This window comes from Lactuca sativa, chromosome 9 (genome assembly GCF_002870075.4).
Source record: "Lactuca sativa cultivar Salinas chromosome 9, Lsat_Salinas_v11, whole genome shotgun sequence".
Classification (NCBI taxonomy): domain Eukaryota; kingdom Viridiplantae; phylum Streptophyta; class Magnoliopsida; order Asterales; family Asteraceae; genus Lactuca; species Lactuca sativa.
Window position 1 is genome coordinate 194,653,173 of NC_056631.2, and position 21,231 is coordinate 194,674,403.

General features: G+C 32.3%; 2 protein-coding genes across 5 annotated transcripts; both read right to left on the reverse strand.

Moving 5' to 3' along the window:
* Positions 1-4,364: 4,364 nt before the first annotated feature.
* Positions 4,365-8,650, reverse strand: LOC111921127 (uncharacterized). Of its 4 annotated transcripts, none has more exons than XM_042898529.2 (10): positions 8,380-8,650; positions 8,192-8,266; positions 7,944-8,085; positions 7,564-7,848; positions 7,331-7,478; positions 6,257-7,258; positions 5,055-5,293; positions 4,879-4,952; positions 4,655-4,715; positions 4,365-4,575 (listed from the first exon to the last, which is right to left on the reverse strand). In XM_042898529.2, the coding sequence occupies exons 2-10, from the start codon at positions 8,245-8,247 to the stop codon at positions 4,522-4,524; spliced, it is 2,061 nt and encodes a 686-aa protein (XP_042754463.1). In that variant the 5' UTR covers positions 8,248-8,266; positions 8,380-8,650; the 3' UTR covers positions 4,365-4,521. The 4 variants fall into 4 exon arrangements, with proteins under 4 accessions (XP_042754463.1, XP_023772474.1, XP_042754464.1 ...); XM_023916706.3 differs by having other exon boundaries at positions 8,355-8,650; XM_042898530.1 differs by lacking the exons at positions 8,192-8,266; positions 8,380-8,650 and having other exon boundaries at positions 7,564-7,843; positions 7,944-8,073.
* Positions 8,651-12,424: 3,774 nt separating this feature from the next.
* On the reverse strand, positions 12,425-15,424 carry LOC111921133 (AUGMIN subunit 2). The gene is made up of 6 exons (XM_023916715.3): positions 15,007-15,424; positions 14,399-14,512; positions 14,161-14,265; positions 13,683-13,751; positions 13,360-13,473; positions 12,425-12,837 (listed from the first exon to the last, which is right to left on the reverse strand). The coding sequence occupies exons 1-6, from the start codon at positions 15,133-15,135 to the stop codon at positions 12,622-12,624; spliced, it is 747 nt and encodes a 248-aa protein (XP_023772483.1). The 5' UTR covers positions 15,136-15,424; the 3' UTR covers positions 12,425-12,621.
* Positions 15,425-21,231: the final 5,807 nt, after the last annotated feature.

The window sequence follows — 21,231 nt, forward strand, 5'->3', positions numbered from 1 at the left end:
ATGTTGAATACCATGTGCAATTGATTTTTTTTTCTCTAAGTTCTTTGATAAGGAACAATGATTAATCTTTTTGTCCAAAACATTATCTTAAATGTATATTAGTACAAGAAATATTATATTTTTTCATTTTTCTATTTTATGATTATACAATTTTACTAAAATGATATTTTCTTTCCCATTTCCCACCTCTCACTATTATATCTCTTAGGTTAGAGGGAGTAATGGTGAGACTAGCATGATGTTACATAGAATTTTTGAAGCCATGTAACATTTTCCACAAAAATATGTTTGCCTTGTAAAAGTTGGGGAGTGACAATGATGTCATTTAAATAAGTTTGATTTAAAAAAAACAAACAAATTAGTGTCAACCGGTCACAAACCACCGTTCCCTTGTCTCTCCTCTCTCTTTTGGCTAGCAAGGCTTGCTTGGCGAGGTTCTTGTCAAGAGACAAGGGTAGTGTTTGGCATTCTTGGCAAGGCTTGGCACTTACCACTCCTTTTTGTACATTCTAATTGTAGTAACCGCATATGTTTCTTTCTAAACTTTGTTCTTTTTCATTCAAACTTTCAGTTCATATTCATTAAACCGATTTAAAATTACCATGTTGTAACTCTCTCATTCCTCTCTTTGTTCATATGACACTTTCCAAAACATTATGTATTCTTTAAATTGTATGTCATCTTTTTGAAATAAAAAAAAATGTCCAAAAAAAGACTATGTTCAAATAAAATTATTTGTCGCTGTCAGAACGAAACAATTTATCACCTCTTATTTGGGGTAACTGAGAACCTGATCAAATACCACTAATCGGTTCCAGTTTAATTTTTAGCTTAAAAGGTTCATCCCTAACTTATATATCCATGTCATCATTGCATTGCCCGAGTATTACCATATTGTGTTCACCAAACACCTACTCAAACTTTAAACGTTGAAACGAATATTCGTCCAAATAAAAATAAGAGTCGTTTGAAAATTATTTGCTTAAAACAAAATAAAATCTTTCTATCCTTGGAAATTAATGGATCTGAATCAGATTATATTATTTCATGAGCAATATTATCCACAAAAAATGAGAATGTCGATGAGATTAATGATTATTTGATTGACCGATTCCATAAAAAATACATAATTTACTATAGTTTTGATGAAGTCAATAGACGATATAAATAACTTCTATCATGTGTAATTCTTGAACACATTCACTGTTAGTGGTTTACCCCTCATTACCTATGTTTAAAAGTTCGATGTCGATAATACTATTATGGCATCTTGATCCATGAAATGGATTGTGCAATAGCAATCGGTTGATATGTAAAAGTTTTCAGTTTAATGTCATTAATGCCGAAATAGTTGTTGGTCAACATGATAGAAAAATGTTATTTTTGCCATGGATTTATCTATGTTCGTTTAAAGACGACATGTTCCGATTCAAGCTAAAGAGAATAATGTCCAATTCGATTATGTTTCACGAATAAAGCTCAGGACAACAATTCCAAATGTAGGTATATATCTTCGAGAATCTATTTATCGCATGACCAACTTTATGTGGCATTGTCCAAATGGATATCATGTGTCAATACAAAAGTATTAGTGAAGTGGGACGAACAATTCAAAGACAGTGAAGTCTATACATTAAATGTTGTGTATAAAGAAGTATTTGACGATTAATAATATACAATCAATTATCTGTTGTACACATTTGTAAACAACCATATCTCTTTATTTTTTATTCTAATTAATTTTGTATTTGCTAGAATGACTCTGACTGATTGTTATTTAGATGTAGTAAATTATTTCCACAAAATAACTAAACGACTCTAGAAACTAATTTTTGAAAGATATTAATCGTACCCGTCGCTTGACGTGGGTAAACGGTTAGTTCAAGATTAAAGCTAATCCACTGAATTTTAAGTAGTTTTTAGAGTTTAATGGATTGTCAAATCATCATTTTATTTTTTATTCAACTATACTCTTTAATATTTATATTTTATTAAACCCTATAAAATTTAATGGATTTTTATATTTGGTTTGAAATTTAATTGCTGATTTTATTTTTTATGCAACTATACTCTTTAATATTTATATTTTATTAAACCCTATAAAATTTAATGGATTTTTATATTTGGTTTGAAATTTAATTGAAAAAGAAAAGATGAAATCCATTGAATCACTTTATGATTACGTAAATCTCTTATTTAATTTTCATCCATGTCATCATTCATACTTCATTAAATTTCTGTTTAGTTAAATTTTTATTCAATCATTATCATCACTCCATTAAATTTCTATTTAGCTAAACTTCTATTCAATCGTAGTCATCATCTATTCAATATTTATTAAAACCTCCTTCTTAAAAAAACATTTACTAAACCCCTATTATGGATGTTCTAATGTGTTAAGAAATAGCATGTGGATTTCAAAGTGAATAGTTAAAAAGCCTATTCAAGTAAAAAGCTTGTTTTTAACTTATTTGTGGCATATGATGGATTTCTTCGAGCTACTAGAAGTATGTTGCTTTACCTTACTACGACTTAGGCTAATTCACTTGATGCTTCTTTTACAACTCAAGAAATTCTAGATGTGGTCGTATGGGGGTGAAAAGACACAAGGGTTTGATGAGTTTTCCACTAATTTTGTTAAAAGATACAAGTCCTTACTTGAGAAAGATGTGGTAGATTTTGTAATGGAGTTTCAAGACTCAAACCACACCCCAGGTGTTTGTAATGCATCATTTGTTACTTAAATTCCTATATCGTCGAATCCTTAGTTTGTCATTGTTAAAGTTTTAGGCTTATTAGCTTTTTGTATTTCATATAAAGTTTAGATTTTTTATCTAAGATTCTTGAAGGGCCTCTAATGGTAAATGAAATAGCTTAAATAAGAGGAAAATCTCATGCTTTTCAAGGTTGACTTTGAAAAATATATTATTCAGTTAGTTGGAAATAACCGTATCACAATATGGGGGATTTTAGGAGTTTCCTCAAAAATGAAGGAATTTGCATAAAAGCGTGCCTCTTGTCTTCTCACACTTAGGTTCTTGTGGATAGTATCCCACTAGCCCGGCCTATGAGTTCAATTTAAAAAGGGTTTAAATGCAAGACAATTCTCTCTCACCTTTCCTTTTGGTTTTGTTGATGGAAGATATCCTTACAAATGGTCATTCGTGTAGAGTTTAGGTTCCTAATAATAGTATTTTGATCTATCATTTCTTTTATGCGAATGATGTTATTTTTATAAGGATATTGGTCGTATGATAATGTGATAAACATTGTTCGCGTCTTGTCTTGGTTTTTTAGCCTCAAGGCATAACATTAACCTTCACAAGTTGAACCTTTACGGAATTGGTGTTGATTGGATAGGAGTTGAAACTTTGACACATCCAAAATATGCATTTTTATAGAGTTGTAGGTGAAAGTGGTCTAGAGTGTTTGGAAGTTGTATGTATGACTACCCTTTAGGTGTAGATATGTAGAAATTTGGTCTTGTTTGAGCCCTAAAAGCAAATGATGTATGCATTTTTATAGGATTGTCAAGCATTTGTTTAAATGAATGTTTATCAAAACGTTAAAATCAAAGTTAATCGGGTTGAATGGTTGCAAAACCTAATGATGGATTTAAATTCTTTGTAAATGTTTTTCTTTTCACGTGTCTCCATAGTTTTTTTTTATATATAATTCAGTTTAATAAAATTTTGTTTTATGTAAAAGCAACCATAATAATTAATCATTGCTAAAACTTATTTATTATGTCAAATAAATAAAATAGAGTATCTTAAAAAACAATCTCCAATGCATAAGTCAAAAGTTATTGTTGAAAGCATTTTAATAATTAAACAATAAAGTTATAAATATACAATATCATGCCAGTGGAATTCCACAACAAAGGTTTATGATTCAAACTTTAACACATCTAAAATATTGCTAGTGTTTTACGATTGACCTCTTATATGGACCCTAAGACAGGTTGGCATCTCCCACTCAGATGGTACGGGTTGCAATTTTTTTTACAGTATCATTAAGGAGGATAAACAGAACATGCTAATAAGATTATGGCATAGAAAGTAATACTACAATACATGTTTACATGATTGATTAGTTATAAGTAAACGGAATAATAAAGAATATTAATGCACTCAAATGGTATTGAAGAAGCTCTAATTGTGAAATTCAAAGCTAAAGAAATCGCTAAAGAATATCTACCACAGAATCCATCAGTTGATTTATGAGCGTGTTACAATAATATATCTTACATGACTTTACACTAGGAAGAAAAATGGCTCATATATGTCTTGTTTACGTATTTATCTTTCTATTAATTTCTATCTCAGTATAATAAAATAAGTCAAGTTTATACTGATACATCGTGAAGTGACCTAACATTATATTTACATCTTCCTATAAAATAAAAAAGAATACACAGTATATACAAATTCAACCATTATATATACATCTCCCTATCATTAAATCTTCTTCTATAACAACAAAATATACAATTCTTGATAAACCTATAATAAACTTTTGTCAACTCTGTTTCGTGCTTTTATTAGGTAACATCCTTCGTTCCCTCGATTCCGGCTGTAAACAAAATAAAAAAAAAAATCATAAAAAAACATTTTCAAAACTCCAATAAATATAAATTGTTAGAATTCAAGACCTCTGATCTTTGCATAGGCTGATAAAGTCTTCGTATAAACTCCCGTAAATGGTTGTATATACTGCAAATTCAAACAATTTCAAATCTTTTCAATCAGGCTCCTATTATTTGGTACTTTTTTCGAAAGGAATAAAAGGGGATAAAACCTAAGGGCTTTTAATTTTAACAAAACTAAACTTCTTATTATTAATAATGTATTAATTTTTTTTTTCTCTAAATCTAACCTTAATCTGTGTCTATTGCAAGCTGCAAAGAACGCAGCAACACCATATAAAATGCTCTTTATAGCACGAAAAACCTACAACAAGAACGATAATTCCATGAGTAAAAAAACCTTATTAGTATATTTTATAAACAAAAATAAGTAAAACACAAAGTAAAAGATTTAAAAAAAAAACACCTGAGAAAAAAGGTCATTCCAGAGGGTGCGCCACATGGAAACCTCATAAGTTTTCACAGTTGCTTCAGCAGTTGAAGCAACTTTTACAAAACTGCTTACAAACAGCCATATACCTCCAACAAAATTATACATGTATTTATATATAAATCCCAAAAAGTTGGATAATTTCAGAATGAGGTGAATTGGTGCATAGATTGCTCCCCAAAGACACAAGAATATTGGGGACATAACAGTTGTTGCTGCAAAAATTAAAATATTAGCAACATCACTCAAACCATGGTGTTAGTTTAATAAAGTTGCAAAGGAAAATTACAAAAGAAAAATATATATATTTTCGGCAGTTTTGCCGTTTAACTAATAATAATTTATTTCTTCCAATCAAAACATTAAAGATTAAGACATTTTTTTTTTCCAAATTAACCATATTTATATGTTATATAGGTTTCATTGGCAATTGTTAGGGTTTAGTTCATTTTTGGTCACTTAACTTTTGGTTTTGTACTCATTTGATCACTTAAAACTCTTTTTAAGTTTTAAAAGGTTATCAAACTTTTAACTTTGTGTTCATTTAGTCGCTTAACTTTTGGTTTGGTCACTTAACTTTTATATTTGTTCTCATTTAGTCACCTAACTTTTAAAATTGTGCTCATTTAGTCACTAAACTTTTGAAAAAATTTAAAAGTTTAGTGACTAAATGAGCACAATTTTAAAAGTTAGGTGACTAAATGTGACCAAACCAAAAGTTAAGTGACTAAATGAACACAAAGCCAAAATTTTGATGACCTTTCAAAACTTAAAAAGAGTTAAGTGACCAAATAAGCACAAAACCAAAAGTTAAGTGACAAAAAATGACTTAAACCCTAATTGTTATATAAGGTTTCATTTATACTTTTCATAATTAATCATTTTGACATGTTATATCATGTTAAAATGATTAAACTGGAAAAAAAAACTTTTGAATTTTTATGATTTAGTTGGAAAGAATTTTACAATCACAAAAATTATCATTATATGATATGACATTTAACAAATTGACCGCTATTTCTATCGGTAGCACAAAATGACCCCTAATTATGCTACTGGTTGATCAATTTGTTACATGTCACATCATATAATAAATATAAATGATTAAAGTGCAAAATTACCCAACACATAATGTTTTTTTCTATAATTTCCCAAAATGTAATAAAAAAGTACGTTACCAAAATTGGAAACAACGGACGAGATGTACCAAATCGGAAGCAAAAGAACATCAACAAGACTGTCAACTAGATTCCAAGAAGTTTCTAGAAGAATCCCAACAATTGAAAACAACCCATCACCAAATTCAATAACAACGTTCCACAACGGCGACAAAACATCCAAAATCAAAAGAACCGGTGCAACCAACGGTTGCGTAAGAACCGAAACAAGTGACCGAATCGTCCTCGTCACCATCAAAAACCACATGATAGCTTTCTCCGCATTATGCAAAAACAACATCGTACCCAAATACTTAATCCTAGACACCATCTCCCATGTTTCAATCCAATCAAACAAAGGTCCAAACAAACGTGAAGCCGTTGCTTTAAGAAGTGGTACGTTTTTGTACAAGTCATAGAAGCCAATTACAACCGTTACAAACGAAATCGCAACATACAACGCACGTGCTAAAGGACACATCCATGGTCGATATAGATGACAAAATACAGGGTAAGATTGGAAAAAAATAACCCAAGATGGAAGTCCGGCTTCTAACAATGTAAGTAATCTTAAATCCGACATTATTATTTTTCGTAATTCAAATGGAAGGTGAAGATCATTAAAACGGAATAATAATAGTACGTCTATGTATTGATCAGGGTCGGTTGATTCTACACATTCGCTTGGAGATGGAGAGGGTATCTGACAGCTGGTAGTGTCAGTGTCATTGTCATTGTCATTATCATTGTCATTGTTATTGTCATTGTTATTGTCGGTATCAGTAAGGGGTGTATTTGAAATATTTGTTTGGTCTTCTATTTCGGGATATGGGGTTTTTTCGTCGTTATTGATATTTGGAGGGGGTGTGTTTGAAATATTTGTTTGATCTTCTAATTTTTCTGAGTGATTTGGACTATATGGATTATCATCTTCTGATAATACTTCGATTTTTGAGATGTTTTCGTCATCACTTGAACTACATGTGCTAGGGGTATCGGTACCCGCATCATGAAATGCTTCTCCTGGAAATAAATATGTTTGTGTAAGGGTAAAATGGTCATTTCATAAGATGTATTTGAATTGTGAATGTTTACCTATCATAGAATTGAGATGTTGTTCCAAGAGAAGACGTTCAAATGGAGTCCCGGGAAGCCATAAAGTTATGCATTTAGCAGCTTGAGCTATACTATCGAATTCCCATCTTCTCATGGATTTAGCCTCTAAAGCAAGACACGTATCAGTCTGCTCATATTGCATAAACACACTTAAAAACATTTGTCCACCATTAATAAAAAATGAAAAATACAGAAATAGGTAAAGAAAATACCTGCAATTCATTCAAGTAATTGACACCACGAACATCTTTCCACACAACTTCAAAAACAATAAATCCATAAAGGGTTCTATGCAATTTGCTGTTTTCAACTAAGGAACTCCTGAGTTTCTTTACAGGTAGCAACACCCTCTTTTTTGAAAGTGTTGACATTGACAACCATCTTTTCAACTTTTGAGCTCGGTTTGATGGTGTTGAACAATAGTTGAGATCATTGAACACTGGATCATCTTTATTATCCTTTCGACCTTTTGTAATTGCAAAAGGGGACATTCTGGACTGAATATGTAATCAAAAGAAAGAATCTTGAATCATTAAGTAGTGAAAATTTACTTAATAGTTAAATAGCTAATTCGATTAAGAGAATTGTTAACCTTTGTAACCATTAATTGCCATATCTGTGCAGGACCAGAGACTAAATCTTCCAGCCATGGTCGATTGTCCACCAGTATGTAAAATGTCTTGCTTTCAGGCGCCAAGAAAAGGGTAAGATCAGAAAGATATGATTGCAAATCCCTAAAAGCAAACAATGATATGATAATTAGAATCGTAAATTACCAGATCAAAACCCTAACAGAAAAGTATGAAATCAAGTATAGGTCGAATTGAGAATGTTGATTACCCAATTTGAAAACTATTTAAAGGAAAAAAGTATCCAACATTTTTGCATCTCCCCATGTAAACCACGGTTTAACCCCTGCAAACAAGAAACAAAATTGAATAAAGAACCTGATCGAGTATATGAACAAATTCGAAGAAGAATGACGAAAAGGTGATAAACGTACAATTACAGAGACGTAATGCACGCACATATTGATTGAAAAATCGTGAAGGGAATTGAGTTATTAATCGAATAACTATGTCATTGCGCGGAATCGGAAGAACAAACGAAATAAACACCATCGAACATGGTAACAAAAAGAAGGATCAGGCTACACATATCGAAGCAGCCATTGAAAGCATGAATGATATGAAACTATGCGATTCAAATTCAATAATTCATCATGTTCCTTCGTGAATGGATGAATAAAGAACGGTAACTTCGTTTTTCCTCTCTCTCTCTCACATGTATGTGTGTGTTTCTCTCTCTAAATATGAAAGGAAAAGGGGAAGAATTGGAATACACGTGGTTTTTGTGCACGTGGAACACATGTTGAATAACCCTTTGTCTTCAAGTATTAACAAAATATGCAACTTATTTTCATGAGTTATTGACTTATGGATGCATATTTTATGCGACAACGAACCTAAAGATCAACATGGTTTGCTAAAAAGTAAAAACTCCAGTAAGTAATCTTATGTGTTTTAAATTAAAAAATATAATAAATGGATCGATGAATAATCAAACATCTCCTATTTATAGAAAAAACATATCAATATGTATAGTCTTTTACTATTAGATAGAAACTTCCCGACAAAAGGTGGAGGTATTTTAACAAGAAAACATTGATCCTATTTGCAAATGGGTCCAAGACTTTGCATGTGGATCGGGCTAATGTTGATTTGGAAAGTATATTTTAATATTCACAAAATTTATTATATTAATTTAGATTTCAAAATTTAATTTTTACATCATTATATATAATATATGTATTCTTTCTGTTAGCTATAAAAATACATATTGCGTGACTGATGCTATGGACATGAAGGCATACTTTATGACAACTTGATTTTGGAAGACCTTAATGAGAAAATTTAGAAAATATTACAATCTTTCAAAGCTAATTTTGGAAGTACACCAGCATGAATTTTAAGATTCAATTTGCCAAAAGTGTAACCAACAAACTAACGACATGGATTGCTAGGTTTTTGCTTGTACATGGTTAGAGACTTTAAGTAGCGGCAATAGTGACGAATCTATAATACAAAATAATATGATTCCCTAATTAAGTGAAGTCAGGTAACTCGACTCCAACTACTATGTCAGGTCACGCGTCAAACCGATAAAAGAACAACCGGTTTGATAAAAACAATGTTCAATCGGACTGATCAAACACCTTAAAAACTAACAAAAGTCGACCTAATTGACTCTTATAGCTGGATTTTTTGCAAAAATAAATAATTACTTAATATTTGGGTCGTTTTTTTAAGAATTCATTTGAAAATCTCATTTTCTAAGACTATCAATGTGGAAGAAGTTGTGTTACGTTTTATGTTTTTCTATAACTATTTGCGTTGCAAATTTAAATATAGATCTTCTATTTCTTTTATTATTTTGTCAAATATTATTAGGTAAATATTATTAGGTAAGTCATTACAAATTGTAAAATATATCTTATTTTTTTTTCGTATATAACTTGTAATACGATTTATAAAACTAGGTGGGTTTTAGAACCCACCTAAAGCATAGGCTTTGCCCTTTGAGCAGCAAAAAGTAGAAAAAAAAAACATGATGTAAATGTTTAGTGTATCCCATGTGACAAGTATACATTTATATCTTACTTTTATAAAAAAAAATGTCACCTAAAAATTAATTATTAAATATTACTATACATGATACATTAATTAATAAAAAAAACTACTGTAATAACTAATTTTACTACTACAATTTTGAAATTTATAACGAGTGCTTTTTGACATCAATAAATTATTGTCTAATTCTTATTTTGTTTTTAATGTGTTGGAACTCTTGGAGAAGTCTAGAAGTTTCCATATTGACATTAGATATCCATTATACGGCAAAATTTATTTACTAGGTGTCAGCCTCATGTATTACATGGATGTATTTAAAACAATTAAATATCGATAAACATTTGAGAAATTTGAATTTATAAGAAAAATAAAAAAAATATTGAATTACTAAAATTAAATTGTTTTTTTTTTCTCTTTTAAATTTAAACAAATCATTTAGATAAAATAATCAAATCAAATTAATCATATTTTATTTTAAAATTTTGAAATTATAAGGAAAGTCCATTAATGAAATTGATATTCATTTATTATTAAATTTAAATACCATATGAAGTTTAATAAAATAGGAAAACCACAAAATTAATAATTTGGAATAAAAATTAATTCAAAATAACCACAAAATGACATGTGGCAAAATGAATGAGAGTATGACAAGTGGCAAAAAAAACCTTCATTTATTAGAGAAAATTTTCTAGCATTAGTAATCATTTTCTTATTTTTTTGGATCTCTACTATCAAAGCATCTACACATGAATCTTTTCTCCTATGCCTTTTTGAGTCCCTCTCTTGTGATTTAATCACTCCAAAATAAAATATGTCTCGGGTTCAAATCTCACAAAACTTCAACATGGAGGTTATCCATTTCGAAAAGGAATTAGAAAACCCAATAACTTGATTAACTCTTTTGTAAAATGTTAATCGTATACGAAAGAAAAAACTACAAAATTGGTCCCTGTGGTATTCAAAAAACTTTGGATAGGGTCCAAAAAGTTTTCAACTTGCATGAATGGTCCAAAATCAATATTTTCCTTTGGTTTTGGTCCTTAAACAATTTGAAATGACTCTTTTACCCTTTTTATTTGTTTTTTCTATTTTCTTTATTAACTTAAACATTTAAATAATTAGAAAATAATAAAAAACAAAATCCTACCCCACCCCCACCCTATCATTCCACAAGTAACCTCTCTCTCCCTCTCTCTCATGTTGATATAAACACATACATACACAAATCTTTCAAACAACTACATCGAAACCATTGCAGCCCTTCAAATCGAAATCAGGAGGAACACACATACACAACCAAAAATAAAATCAAACTAAAATTGAAGAGACAAATATACACAACCAAAATTGAAATTGAAATAAAAAGAAACCCATTATTTACACCTGTGTTTTTGTTCACCGAGTCAAAATTGAAATTGAAGAAACACACATCACAATAACAATACGAAGATTGTTTTAAAAAACAAGATTTGCTAAACCTGGATCTGTACCATCCATGAATTCTCCTTCACGGTTCTCTGACTCCATTGACTGAATCCTGGATCTGTTCAATCTATTCAAAATTCTTCTTTCTTATAACTTATAATTATCGTCATGACATTTTCACAAAAACATCTTAATGATCGAACTATATTCCCCTCAACAATCCTCGTAACCTTAAAAGAATCAAGATTCCTTCTTTAGGTTCACCCCACCACCATTTTATTGTCAAAACCTTGAGTCTGCCATTTATTACCACAATGTTCAATGGTGATAATCCCCATTCCCACATTCTTTCACATACAAAGTGTGAAAAATGATGATGGGTTCATCCGATTTAATGATGGGGTTAACCCTGGTCCTTGTGGTCTGTCTTGCTGTGGTTTTTGGCTTCGTCTTGGTTCTATTGGCTGAGCTCCAATGCTCCATCCTCGTCCGCCGCCATCAACTTCAACAAACCACCACCAACGTCACTGCACCTCTAACCATAGTAGACAACAACAACAACAACTCATCTTCTCCCCCTCCCCCTTCATTCGTCGGTGACGACATAGAGAAGCAGCAACAACTTCCTCAACAGCCGAAAAATCAAGAAATAAACCAAGAAGGGCTTCAATGGTCTCTTAAATTTAAACCCACCACCACCAATTTAAGGTTTTCTCCTTGCATTTCAGGATGATGAAGTCGATTTGGGGTTATTTTTATGAAGGTAGGATTTATGTTCTCTGTTGGTTTATGAGAGAGAGAGAGAGAGAGAGAGAGAGAGAGAGATGGGGTTACCGATGGAGTGATAAGGTGGGGTGGGTATATTATTTTTTATTATTTTCTAAATATTTAAATAATTAAGTTAATAAAGAAAATAGAAAAAATAAATGAAAAGGGTAAAAGAGTCATTTCAAGTTCTCCAAGGACCAAAACCAAAGGAAATTCTTGATTTTGGACCATCCATGCAAGTTGAAAACTTTTTGGACTCTATCAAAAGTTTTTTGAATAACACAGGGACCAAATTTGCAGTTTTGTCTATACGAAACCCAAAACCGATGAAACAATTCAAGAAATTTATTTATAGTCATTTGATTTTTACAAAGACAATCTTCTCTCACTCGTATCATCTGTATTATTTTCATCTTCTCTTTCTTCCTTCTCAAATCTATGAATTCACGGACTTTTAAGATCCAAATCATTTGCCGATGACCTCGGAGTCACGCATTCTGATTCTGTTGGCGATGTTCTACGAGACGCATATTTGCTCGATGATTGGGATGAGCCCGCCCTCATCTTTTGAAGTGTCACAAAAGATTCTCTCATAGCTGTAATTGCTTCAAAGTACCTCGTACATGACACCAATGCCACAGGAATTGGACGCAACATCTCCTGTTCATAGCATAAAAGGTTAATATCATAAATAAGTAACGAACTATTTGTTTTTTTTTTAACAAAACAACATCATTTTTTTTTGAAGTACCATCAGAACGTAAGCAACTGAAACTTTTTGTTCACGAAAAACCATCAAAATATGTGAACACAAAATTCATGCGTACCTTCTGATGGTAGTTTAAATTAAATGGTGTGTTGTGAAAAAAAAAATATTTCGTTAGCTGTTTATAACATTAACCCTAACATAAACCATGATCTTGAGTGTTTTTTTTTATTTTTTTTTATTTTTATTTAATGGACTTAAAAATGTTTTATTTATTTATTTAATGGACTTAAGAGTGTGTTTCTTTCTGACATTACCACAAAAATCACTTTACAGAGAATTAGGAAAATAACTTAAAGTCAACATTTTTTACATTTTTTTTTTACATTTCTCCACAATGTCATATTTTCTCAAATGTTTTTAAATATTATTTATTCAGACAACACTTAATAAGAAAAAAAAATCTATAAACATACCCTCCATATAGACGGTGGTTCCTTAAAGTTTTCAGCCCAGTGGAGATCAGAAACCGATGCCGTTAAAGTACCATAATCACTAGCTGCCATCATTAATAGTTCCGAGAATTGTTTCTGTTTATTATAAAAAAAACAATAAACAATAAACTCAAAATGAGAAAAAACAATACCCAGATTGAATCAGACAAATTTTCTAGGGCTTTTTTTTTCCACATAGGAGAGACAATCTCTGTCACTCCTTGTGCTACCTTTTTGGGTGTCTTATTGACATCAGTCTCATGCCTAGTCAACAATACAACCTGTTTTATTATGTTTTGTCTAACCTGATATTCTGCTTCCACGGGAATGCAATCTACGGGATATGGTTGATGAAGACGGGCTAAAATACGATCCTGTTAGTCAAATCAAGAAATACAAAAGTGGAAGAAAAAAAAGTCAAACATTGCAAATGTCATATATTTAATACTAGGTGTGAGACCCGTGTATTACACGGGTTGATTTAAAAAAGATTAAACATTAAAGTGTAAACAAAAAATATTTTTTTAATATACAACTTTAAAATAAGAAATGAAAAAGTGTATTTATTGCAATTTAATATCATATATATGATATCTAATACTTTATACATATAAATATATGACTTTAATTTTAAAAACTGAAATAAATAAAAAATTGACAAGTGTATAATATTTATTTTAAAAATAACACAAAATGATAGATGTCAAAACTCACGAGAGATTCACATGTGAAAAAAAAAACCTTCATTTGTTAAGGAGAATTTTATTAAATGGTGTTAATTACCTTATTCTGGATTACACCTCTCAATATACGAGTGATCCTTGCTAAAGTTTCTATCTTTTTTTCCATTTCACTCACATGCGTCAAATGTGAGACATTCATATCTTCCTTTAAAGAAAAAAATAAAAATCAGTTTATTTGTCAAAACATAACATGTTTAACTAAATTCGAACATAAAATTTAAAATTAGAAACCATAATAAGTTAAAAAAAAAAAAAACATGTTTACATAATTACATCACCTTTCGACCTTGAAGTTCCACATGCAGATCTGTAATTTTCCTTTGTACCATGGTAAGTTCGTGCAATAGTCTTACAAAGTCCTCACACTTTTTATCATAGCTAAATGATAACTTCTGCAAACAGTTAATAACAAAAATTAAATCTCAAAAACTAAAGCTTTTAAAAGCCCTTAAAAGCTATTGTAACTTGTAAGTAGCTTTTACATCATCAGAATGATCAGATTTTTTATTAAAATAAAAGAACACAACGATTGGACCCCATGAACGCAAAATTTCTATATTTCATGGATGAATAAAGAAAAATCCTCATTGTAATATTTTTGAAAGTCAATCTTTCCGCTTCAACAGTATCATATAAAAGTGGGATCACAACATTGGAACCCTAGAAATGATAATATAGGACAGTGGCACCGATTTTTCTCATGAAGCTTGAAATCGATACCGACTTTGATGATGAAAAGCTATACGATTAATATTCAGCTTATAAGATCCTAAATCCGAGTCTACAAAATTTACAAAATTGAGTAAAAAGTGCTACGAAATCCATGGGCATTGCAGATACATGAACCCTAAAAGCGATTAATCAACTGAATTTCATGATCACATACCTTGGATGGAGGGGATCGAACAGAGAAACCGAGGTCGGAAGCGATGGAGAGAGCATCGGAAATTCCACCAAGTTGTCTCGGTTTTCTTTCCACCCCACCACCGTCGCTTCCCTGAATCGACGACGCCATTTAATTTGGATGAATTCTCACTTTGCAAGATCGAACATTTGCTGAATACTCGATTTTGTATAAGGATGTATATCTATTTCTTGCACTCGCACTCTATTTCTCTTTCTGTTGTTCCCCAGAAATTTGAAAATTGTTGAACGAGCAAATCCTTTCAGGCCGATACAGGTGGTTGGTGATCGGATTCGAAGCTTGGTCGCACCAGTCGAATGAAAAAAAAACTAACGGTCTCTCATCTATTAGCAATTTGTATTTCTGGTCCTCCAGTTTTGAGAAATAGTGATGTGTTCTCCCCTAAATTTTAACCATGTGTTCCCGAGTGGTTTTAAGGAGCATTATCTTCTAACTTTTTCCCCAAAAGTGAAAGAATTTGGAAAGAAAGAAACTCACTATAAATATGTTATTTATCGATTTTAGTGAAAAAAGATTGTGTAAACTTCCTAATCAAGAATTTCTTCAACTTCTCTAATTTACTATTTTTTTTTCAACATTTCCCTAATCACAATTTCATTTCCTTTCGTTTATTAGAAAAAAATTACAAATTTAACCAAATACATTAATTATTTTGTGGAAAATAGCCAAAAAAACCAAAATTACATTTTTAGCCACTAAAATCACAGATGAGTATAATGCATATGTGATTTCGTCATGTCATCTGCAAACGTACAAGTAACTAAAACACAGACGTGCTTTAGTCACTTGTACGTTGGCAAATAGTTTTTTTTTCACTGTATATATACCTCATTTTCAAGCCTAAAATCGCAGATGGACTATGTCCATCTGTGATTTCCTCTCTATTCGCCTGCGATTTTGTGATTTTTTTTTGTTTTTTTTATTATTTTGATTGCGAAATTGATAGGGTTTGACTACGGAACAACCTTATTATATATAATTTTTTTCAAAAAATTATCATTTTTGTTGTTATTTCTTTGAAAAAATTGTTTAAAATGTCTCTAAAAAAATGAATGAATATTTGATTTGCGTTGTAACTGGCAGGAGGTGGAAAGAGAAAGAAATAGATTCTCTAAAAAAGATAGTGAAAAATGAAAAAAAAAATGTTTTTATTCAAAATAGCTATGAAATCGCAGATGAAATATACAAAATCACAGATGGATTGTTCCATCTATAAACGTACAAGTGTCTAAAGCACAGATGTTCTTTAGGCACTTGCATGTTTGCAGAAGGAAATGCGAAATCACAGACGGGCTTAATCCATCTGCGATTTTAAGGGCTAATTTTGTAATTTGGATTTTTTGATTATTTTCTACAAAGTAATTAGTGTATTTGGCTAAATTTGTAATTTTCTCCATTTATTATAATAGGTTACAATCTGTGGAAACCACAGGAAAATATTTATAAAATTTTATTAAATTAATAAGATTTACTTTTCTAGACTTTTGTATTGATTATTTAAAATTTATATATATATATATATATATATATATATATATATATATATATATATATATATATAAATCTGATATATGTTATATATATGAAGATATTTAATATAATTATGATTTATAAAACATAATATAAATTTCAATAAAGTGTAAAAAAAATACAATCAATCATAGAAATGACATTGATATACAGAAAGTTAAATGTAAATATAATATAATAAAAATCAATAAACACAACACAATAAATTAAGGGATATATACAGTAAAGTCCCAATATTTTCATCGATTTGACAAGACAGTCCTAAACTTTATTTTTTTGACAGTAAAGTCCAAATTACCGGCAGTTTTTGACACTTTTACCATTTTTTCCCGGTTAGCCGGTAATTAGCACTTTTTTGTCAAAAAATAAAGTTTAGGACTTTCTTGTCAAATCGTCAATTAAGATTTTACTGTCAAAAAAATAAAGTTTAGGACTTTTTTGTCAAATCGTTGAAAATATTGGGACTTTAGTGTATATATAATTTTTTTGGTTAGAAATTTAATGGTATGATACTTTTTAAGCATAAGAGTTATTGAAATCTTCTCTAATCTGCTAGATCCTATTGAAATCCTTAACATTTGCTTCTTGTTAAATCATTTTTTTTAATCTCAACAAACCGACATTGAAAAAAATTGAGATAATCAAGAAAAAAAGAACACAAAGAACCAGGGATGTGTTGGCTTTTTGCAGCCCCAGAAATGGATGGCCTAGTGGAGTGATGGACTTAATGGGTTAAGTGAGAAACACTTAACCCTAATTGTCATTTTATGGGAAAACCTTAATTTTGTTTGGGCCTTGAGTTGGGCCTCTCTTTTGGGCTTTGGTGAATGGGCTATTGATGGGCCATATTTATGGATTGGATTGGTGGACCATATTTAAACCTTATAATGTGAAGGTTGGTTGGTCTTAGATCCTAATGGGGTTATTTGTGGGTTTGGCTTAGTGATAAAAGTCGGAGTGTAGCAGCAGCATTTATAGGATCTGTTCGCCATCCGAGGTGAGTCTTCTCACTATACTTACTTGTGTTGTAATTTGTGTATGACCGGAGGGTCTTATTCATGTTAATGACCAGAGGGTCGTATTTACACTATTGACCGGGGAGTCTTAGTATATTATTGACCAGAGGGTCACCGTACGTTATAGATTGGAGGGTCTTAGTACATTATGGACCGAAGGGTCTTGTTTGTTTATAATGTGATATGTATTATGGTGCATACTGTCTTTGTGACTTATGCTGTTATAGTAATCTGTGTATATGTTGACCTTATGTGGTTACTTGAGTTATGTGATATTATGCATTGTTGTTTTATGTGATATGTGCTATGTTCTGAGCTATCAGAGTTAGGACTAAGAGGGTCCATCAGAGTTGTGGGACTGTAGGGTCCCACTGAGACACATTAACCAGAGGGTCTTATGGAGTTATAGACTCGAGTGGCTACAGTGTTGGACGTGTGTGGTATTTTGGGGAACTCACCAAGCTTCATGCTTACCGTGTTATGTGTTATGTGTTTCAGGTATTTCTCAGGATCACGGGAAGGCATCGGCTTGATTGTACACACGAGATGGAGTTGTGTTTTGAGGATCCTAGATTTTATTCAAATAATTATGAACACGTGTTTTGATAATTGATATATTGAAATTTTGTGAAGTGCGTTGATGTCATATATGTGAACTTAAAAACGAAAAATTTGTGCGAAAATTTACGGTGTTACAGGCATGGATAGGTTGAGTCGGTTTGGAGCTATGATCGACTGTGAGCGTCAGATGGTGACCATACGAGACCGTAGTGGGGGAGTGCTTATGGTGTATGGCGAGGGTACCAGATCTGGATCAACTTTCTGTTCTGCTGCCAAAGCAAGACAAAGTCTAAAGCAGGTTTGTATGGGCTTTTTGGCGTATGTGATGGATACGCGGGTTGCTACAGGGAGGCCGAGTTCTATCTCCGAGGTTCCGATAGTATACGAGTTTCGGGATGTTTTTCCCGAGGAGTTCTCGGGAGTGCCTCCCGAGAGGTAGGTGGAGTTGCGGATTGATTTGGTTCTGGGTGTGGCACCTATTACCAAGGCACCTTATCGCCTTGCGTCACCAGATATGCAGGAGTTATCCTCACAGCTTCAGGAGCTGCTAGGGAAGGGGTTCATCAGACTGAGTAGCTCACCATGGGGAGCTCCGATCCTTTTTGTCAAGATAAAGGATGGTTCACACCGGATGTGCATTGATTACCGGGTGTTGAACAAGTTGACGGTCAAGAACCGTTATCCACTTTCGAGGATTGACGATCTATTCGATCAGTTGCAGGGGGCATCTTGGTTTTCCAAGATTGATTTGAGATATGGATATCACCAGATGAGAGTGTGCGAGGAGGATATCTAGAAGATGGCCTTTATAACTCGTTACGGGCATTACGAGTTTGTGGTGATGTCTTTCAGGCTCACCAACGCACTGGTAACGTTCATGTACCTCATGAACAGGGTGTGCAGACCTATTTTGGATCGATCGGTGATCATGTTCATCGATGATATTCTGGTGTATTCAAGATCCAGAGAGCAACACGAGAGATTCTTGGAGTATTGAGGTCGAAGAGGCTTTATGCCAAATTCACCAAGTGTGATTTCTAGTTACGAGAGGTCCAATTCCTTGGACACCTCGTTAATCAGAATGGGATATTGGTCGATCCGGTCAAGATTGAGGATGTTATGAGATGGGAGGTGCCGAGATCCTTGTCTGAGATCAGGAGTTTTTTGGGGCTGTTCGGCTATTATCGGAGATTTATCAGAGATTTCTCCAAGATTGTTGTTCCTCTTACCCGATTGACCAGGAAGGGTGTTAATTTGTTTGGGGGGCCGAGCAGCAGGCCTCATTTGAGACCCTTCGCCAGAGATTATGCGAAGCCCCGGTGTTAGCCCTTCCCGAGGGTGTAGAGGAATTTGTAGTCTATTGTGATGCATCTATATCAGGATTGGGTGCGGTGTTGATGCATAGGGGGCATGTGCGGTTTTCATCACATTTCACTCAATTCCATTCCAATTCTAGCATATACATGATTTCTACCATCATGGATGAATTTAACCAATTCAATTGGGTTCATTGTCATCAAAAATCATCTAGGTCATAGAATCCATTGCAATTTAACATAGAAACATGAGATCCCTAATTTGAATCTTCAGGGTTCATGAGGGTTTTCACTCAAATCCTCAAATCCATCAATGGGATGATTGGACCGTGGTTGGGATCATCAAAACAACTCAAGGGAGGTTAGAAAACCAAACCATAATCAAGGAATCATACCAATTTCGACACTGGGGTTTACCCACCTCACAAAATTGATTTCTAGGTTGAAATGAAGAGAAATTATACCTTTCAAGCCTTGATTCTTTCTCTTCTTTGCTTGGTTGCTTAATTCTCAATTGGAAGGAACCCTAGAAGACCTTGAGATCCAAATAGCCATTAAAGGAGGTGGTAATAAGCTCAAATATGTTTTTCTCCATATGAGGGAATGGATGCATCTTATTTCTCCATATCTTCAATTTGGTCCCCCCAAGTTTTCTTGTTTTGGTGAAAACTCACCAATCCTCGATATTTGTGATTTCAACTTATGTTTTGAAATAATAAGTCCTTAGTCAACCCTTTAGCCAACTTACTTTTCCAATTTGACACTTTTGGCCCTTTAACTTTTTAAAATGTTACTATTTTTATTTCTAACATTCTAAACTTCATATCAACTAATAATATGATTATTCATTAACGATTTAACTTTATAAATAATTTTCATTTATTTAATTTATTAATTTAAGAACCTAGTCTTAAATTTTAGGATGTTACATCTAAGTTAGTAATCACCAAGTTCCAAACTTTTTCTACCTCAAATGGCTGCCGAAAGTGTGATAGATTCTCGATCCCAAAGCTTCCCCCCAAGCTAAACAACTTCAAGCTCTTCCAAACCTTCACCAAGCACCAAAAGCCTACAAAAATCCCCCCCCCCCCCCCCCCCCCAAACCGCAAGATTCCCAACAAGAGGCTCACAACTCGATTTAGGGTTTCAGGAGGACAAAGAGGCTGATAAGGAAGTTTAAGGCCTTTAAACAAGGTGAAAAACCCTGAAAATTATGGTTTCTCAAACAGCGTCCAACTCGTCGAGTTGCCTTCACCAACTCGCCGAGTTGGTCCTTATGAATGCGCATGCCAAAGGTCGCCAACACGTCGAGTTCCCCTCCAAGATCTCGACGAGTTGGTCCTTACAAAAAAAATATTTCCATAATTGACCTTCTAGATTTCGGGTGTTACACCACCAAACCGATTTAAAATGTAATAATAAAAAAATGTAAAACACATGCACAAATAGAATGTAAATATAAAATGGAGCCAAAAGATACCAGCTTAGAAGGTCATTCCAAAAAGTTACCAATTTTTACAAAGATGAAGACATGAAGTTGAAAATGGTGGTATAAAGTTATAAACTCTACTTTTTGTATCTAACTGCAACTCTCAACTATGAATTGGAGCATCATACACCATCACCAATTTTTTTTTAACAAAGAACACTATTTAAATAATTGGTTTTTGATTTAATCTTTATGAAATCTCACAAACTCATAATGAGTAAATCGTTAAATCTTAAAACAATACTAAAAAGATAATCGATTTAAGATAGGTGCA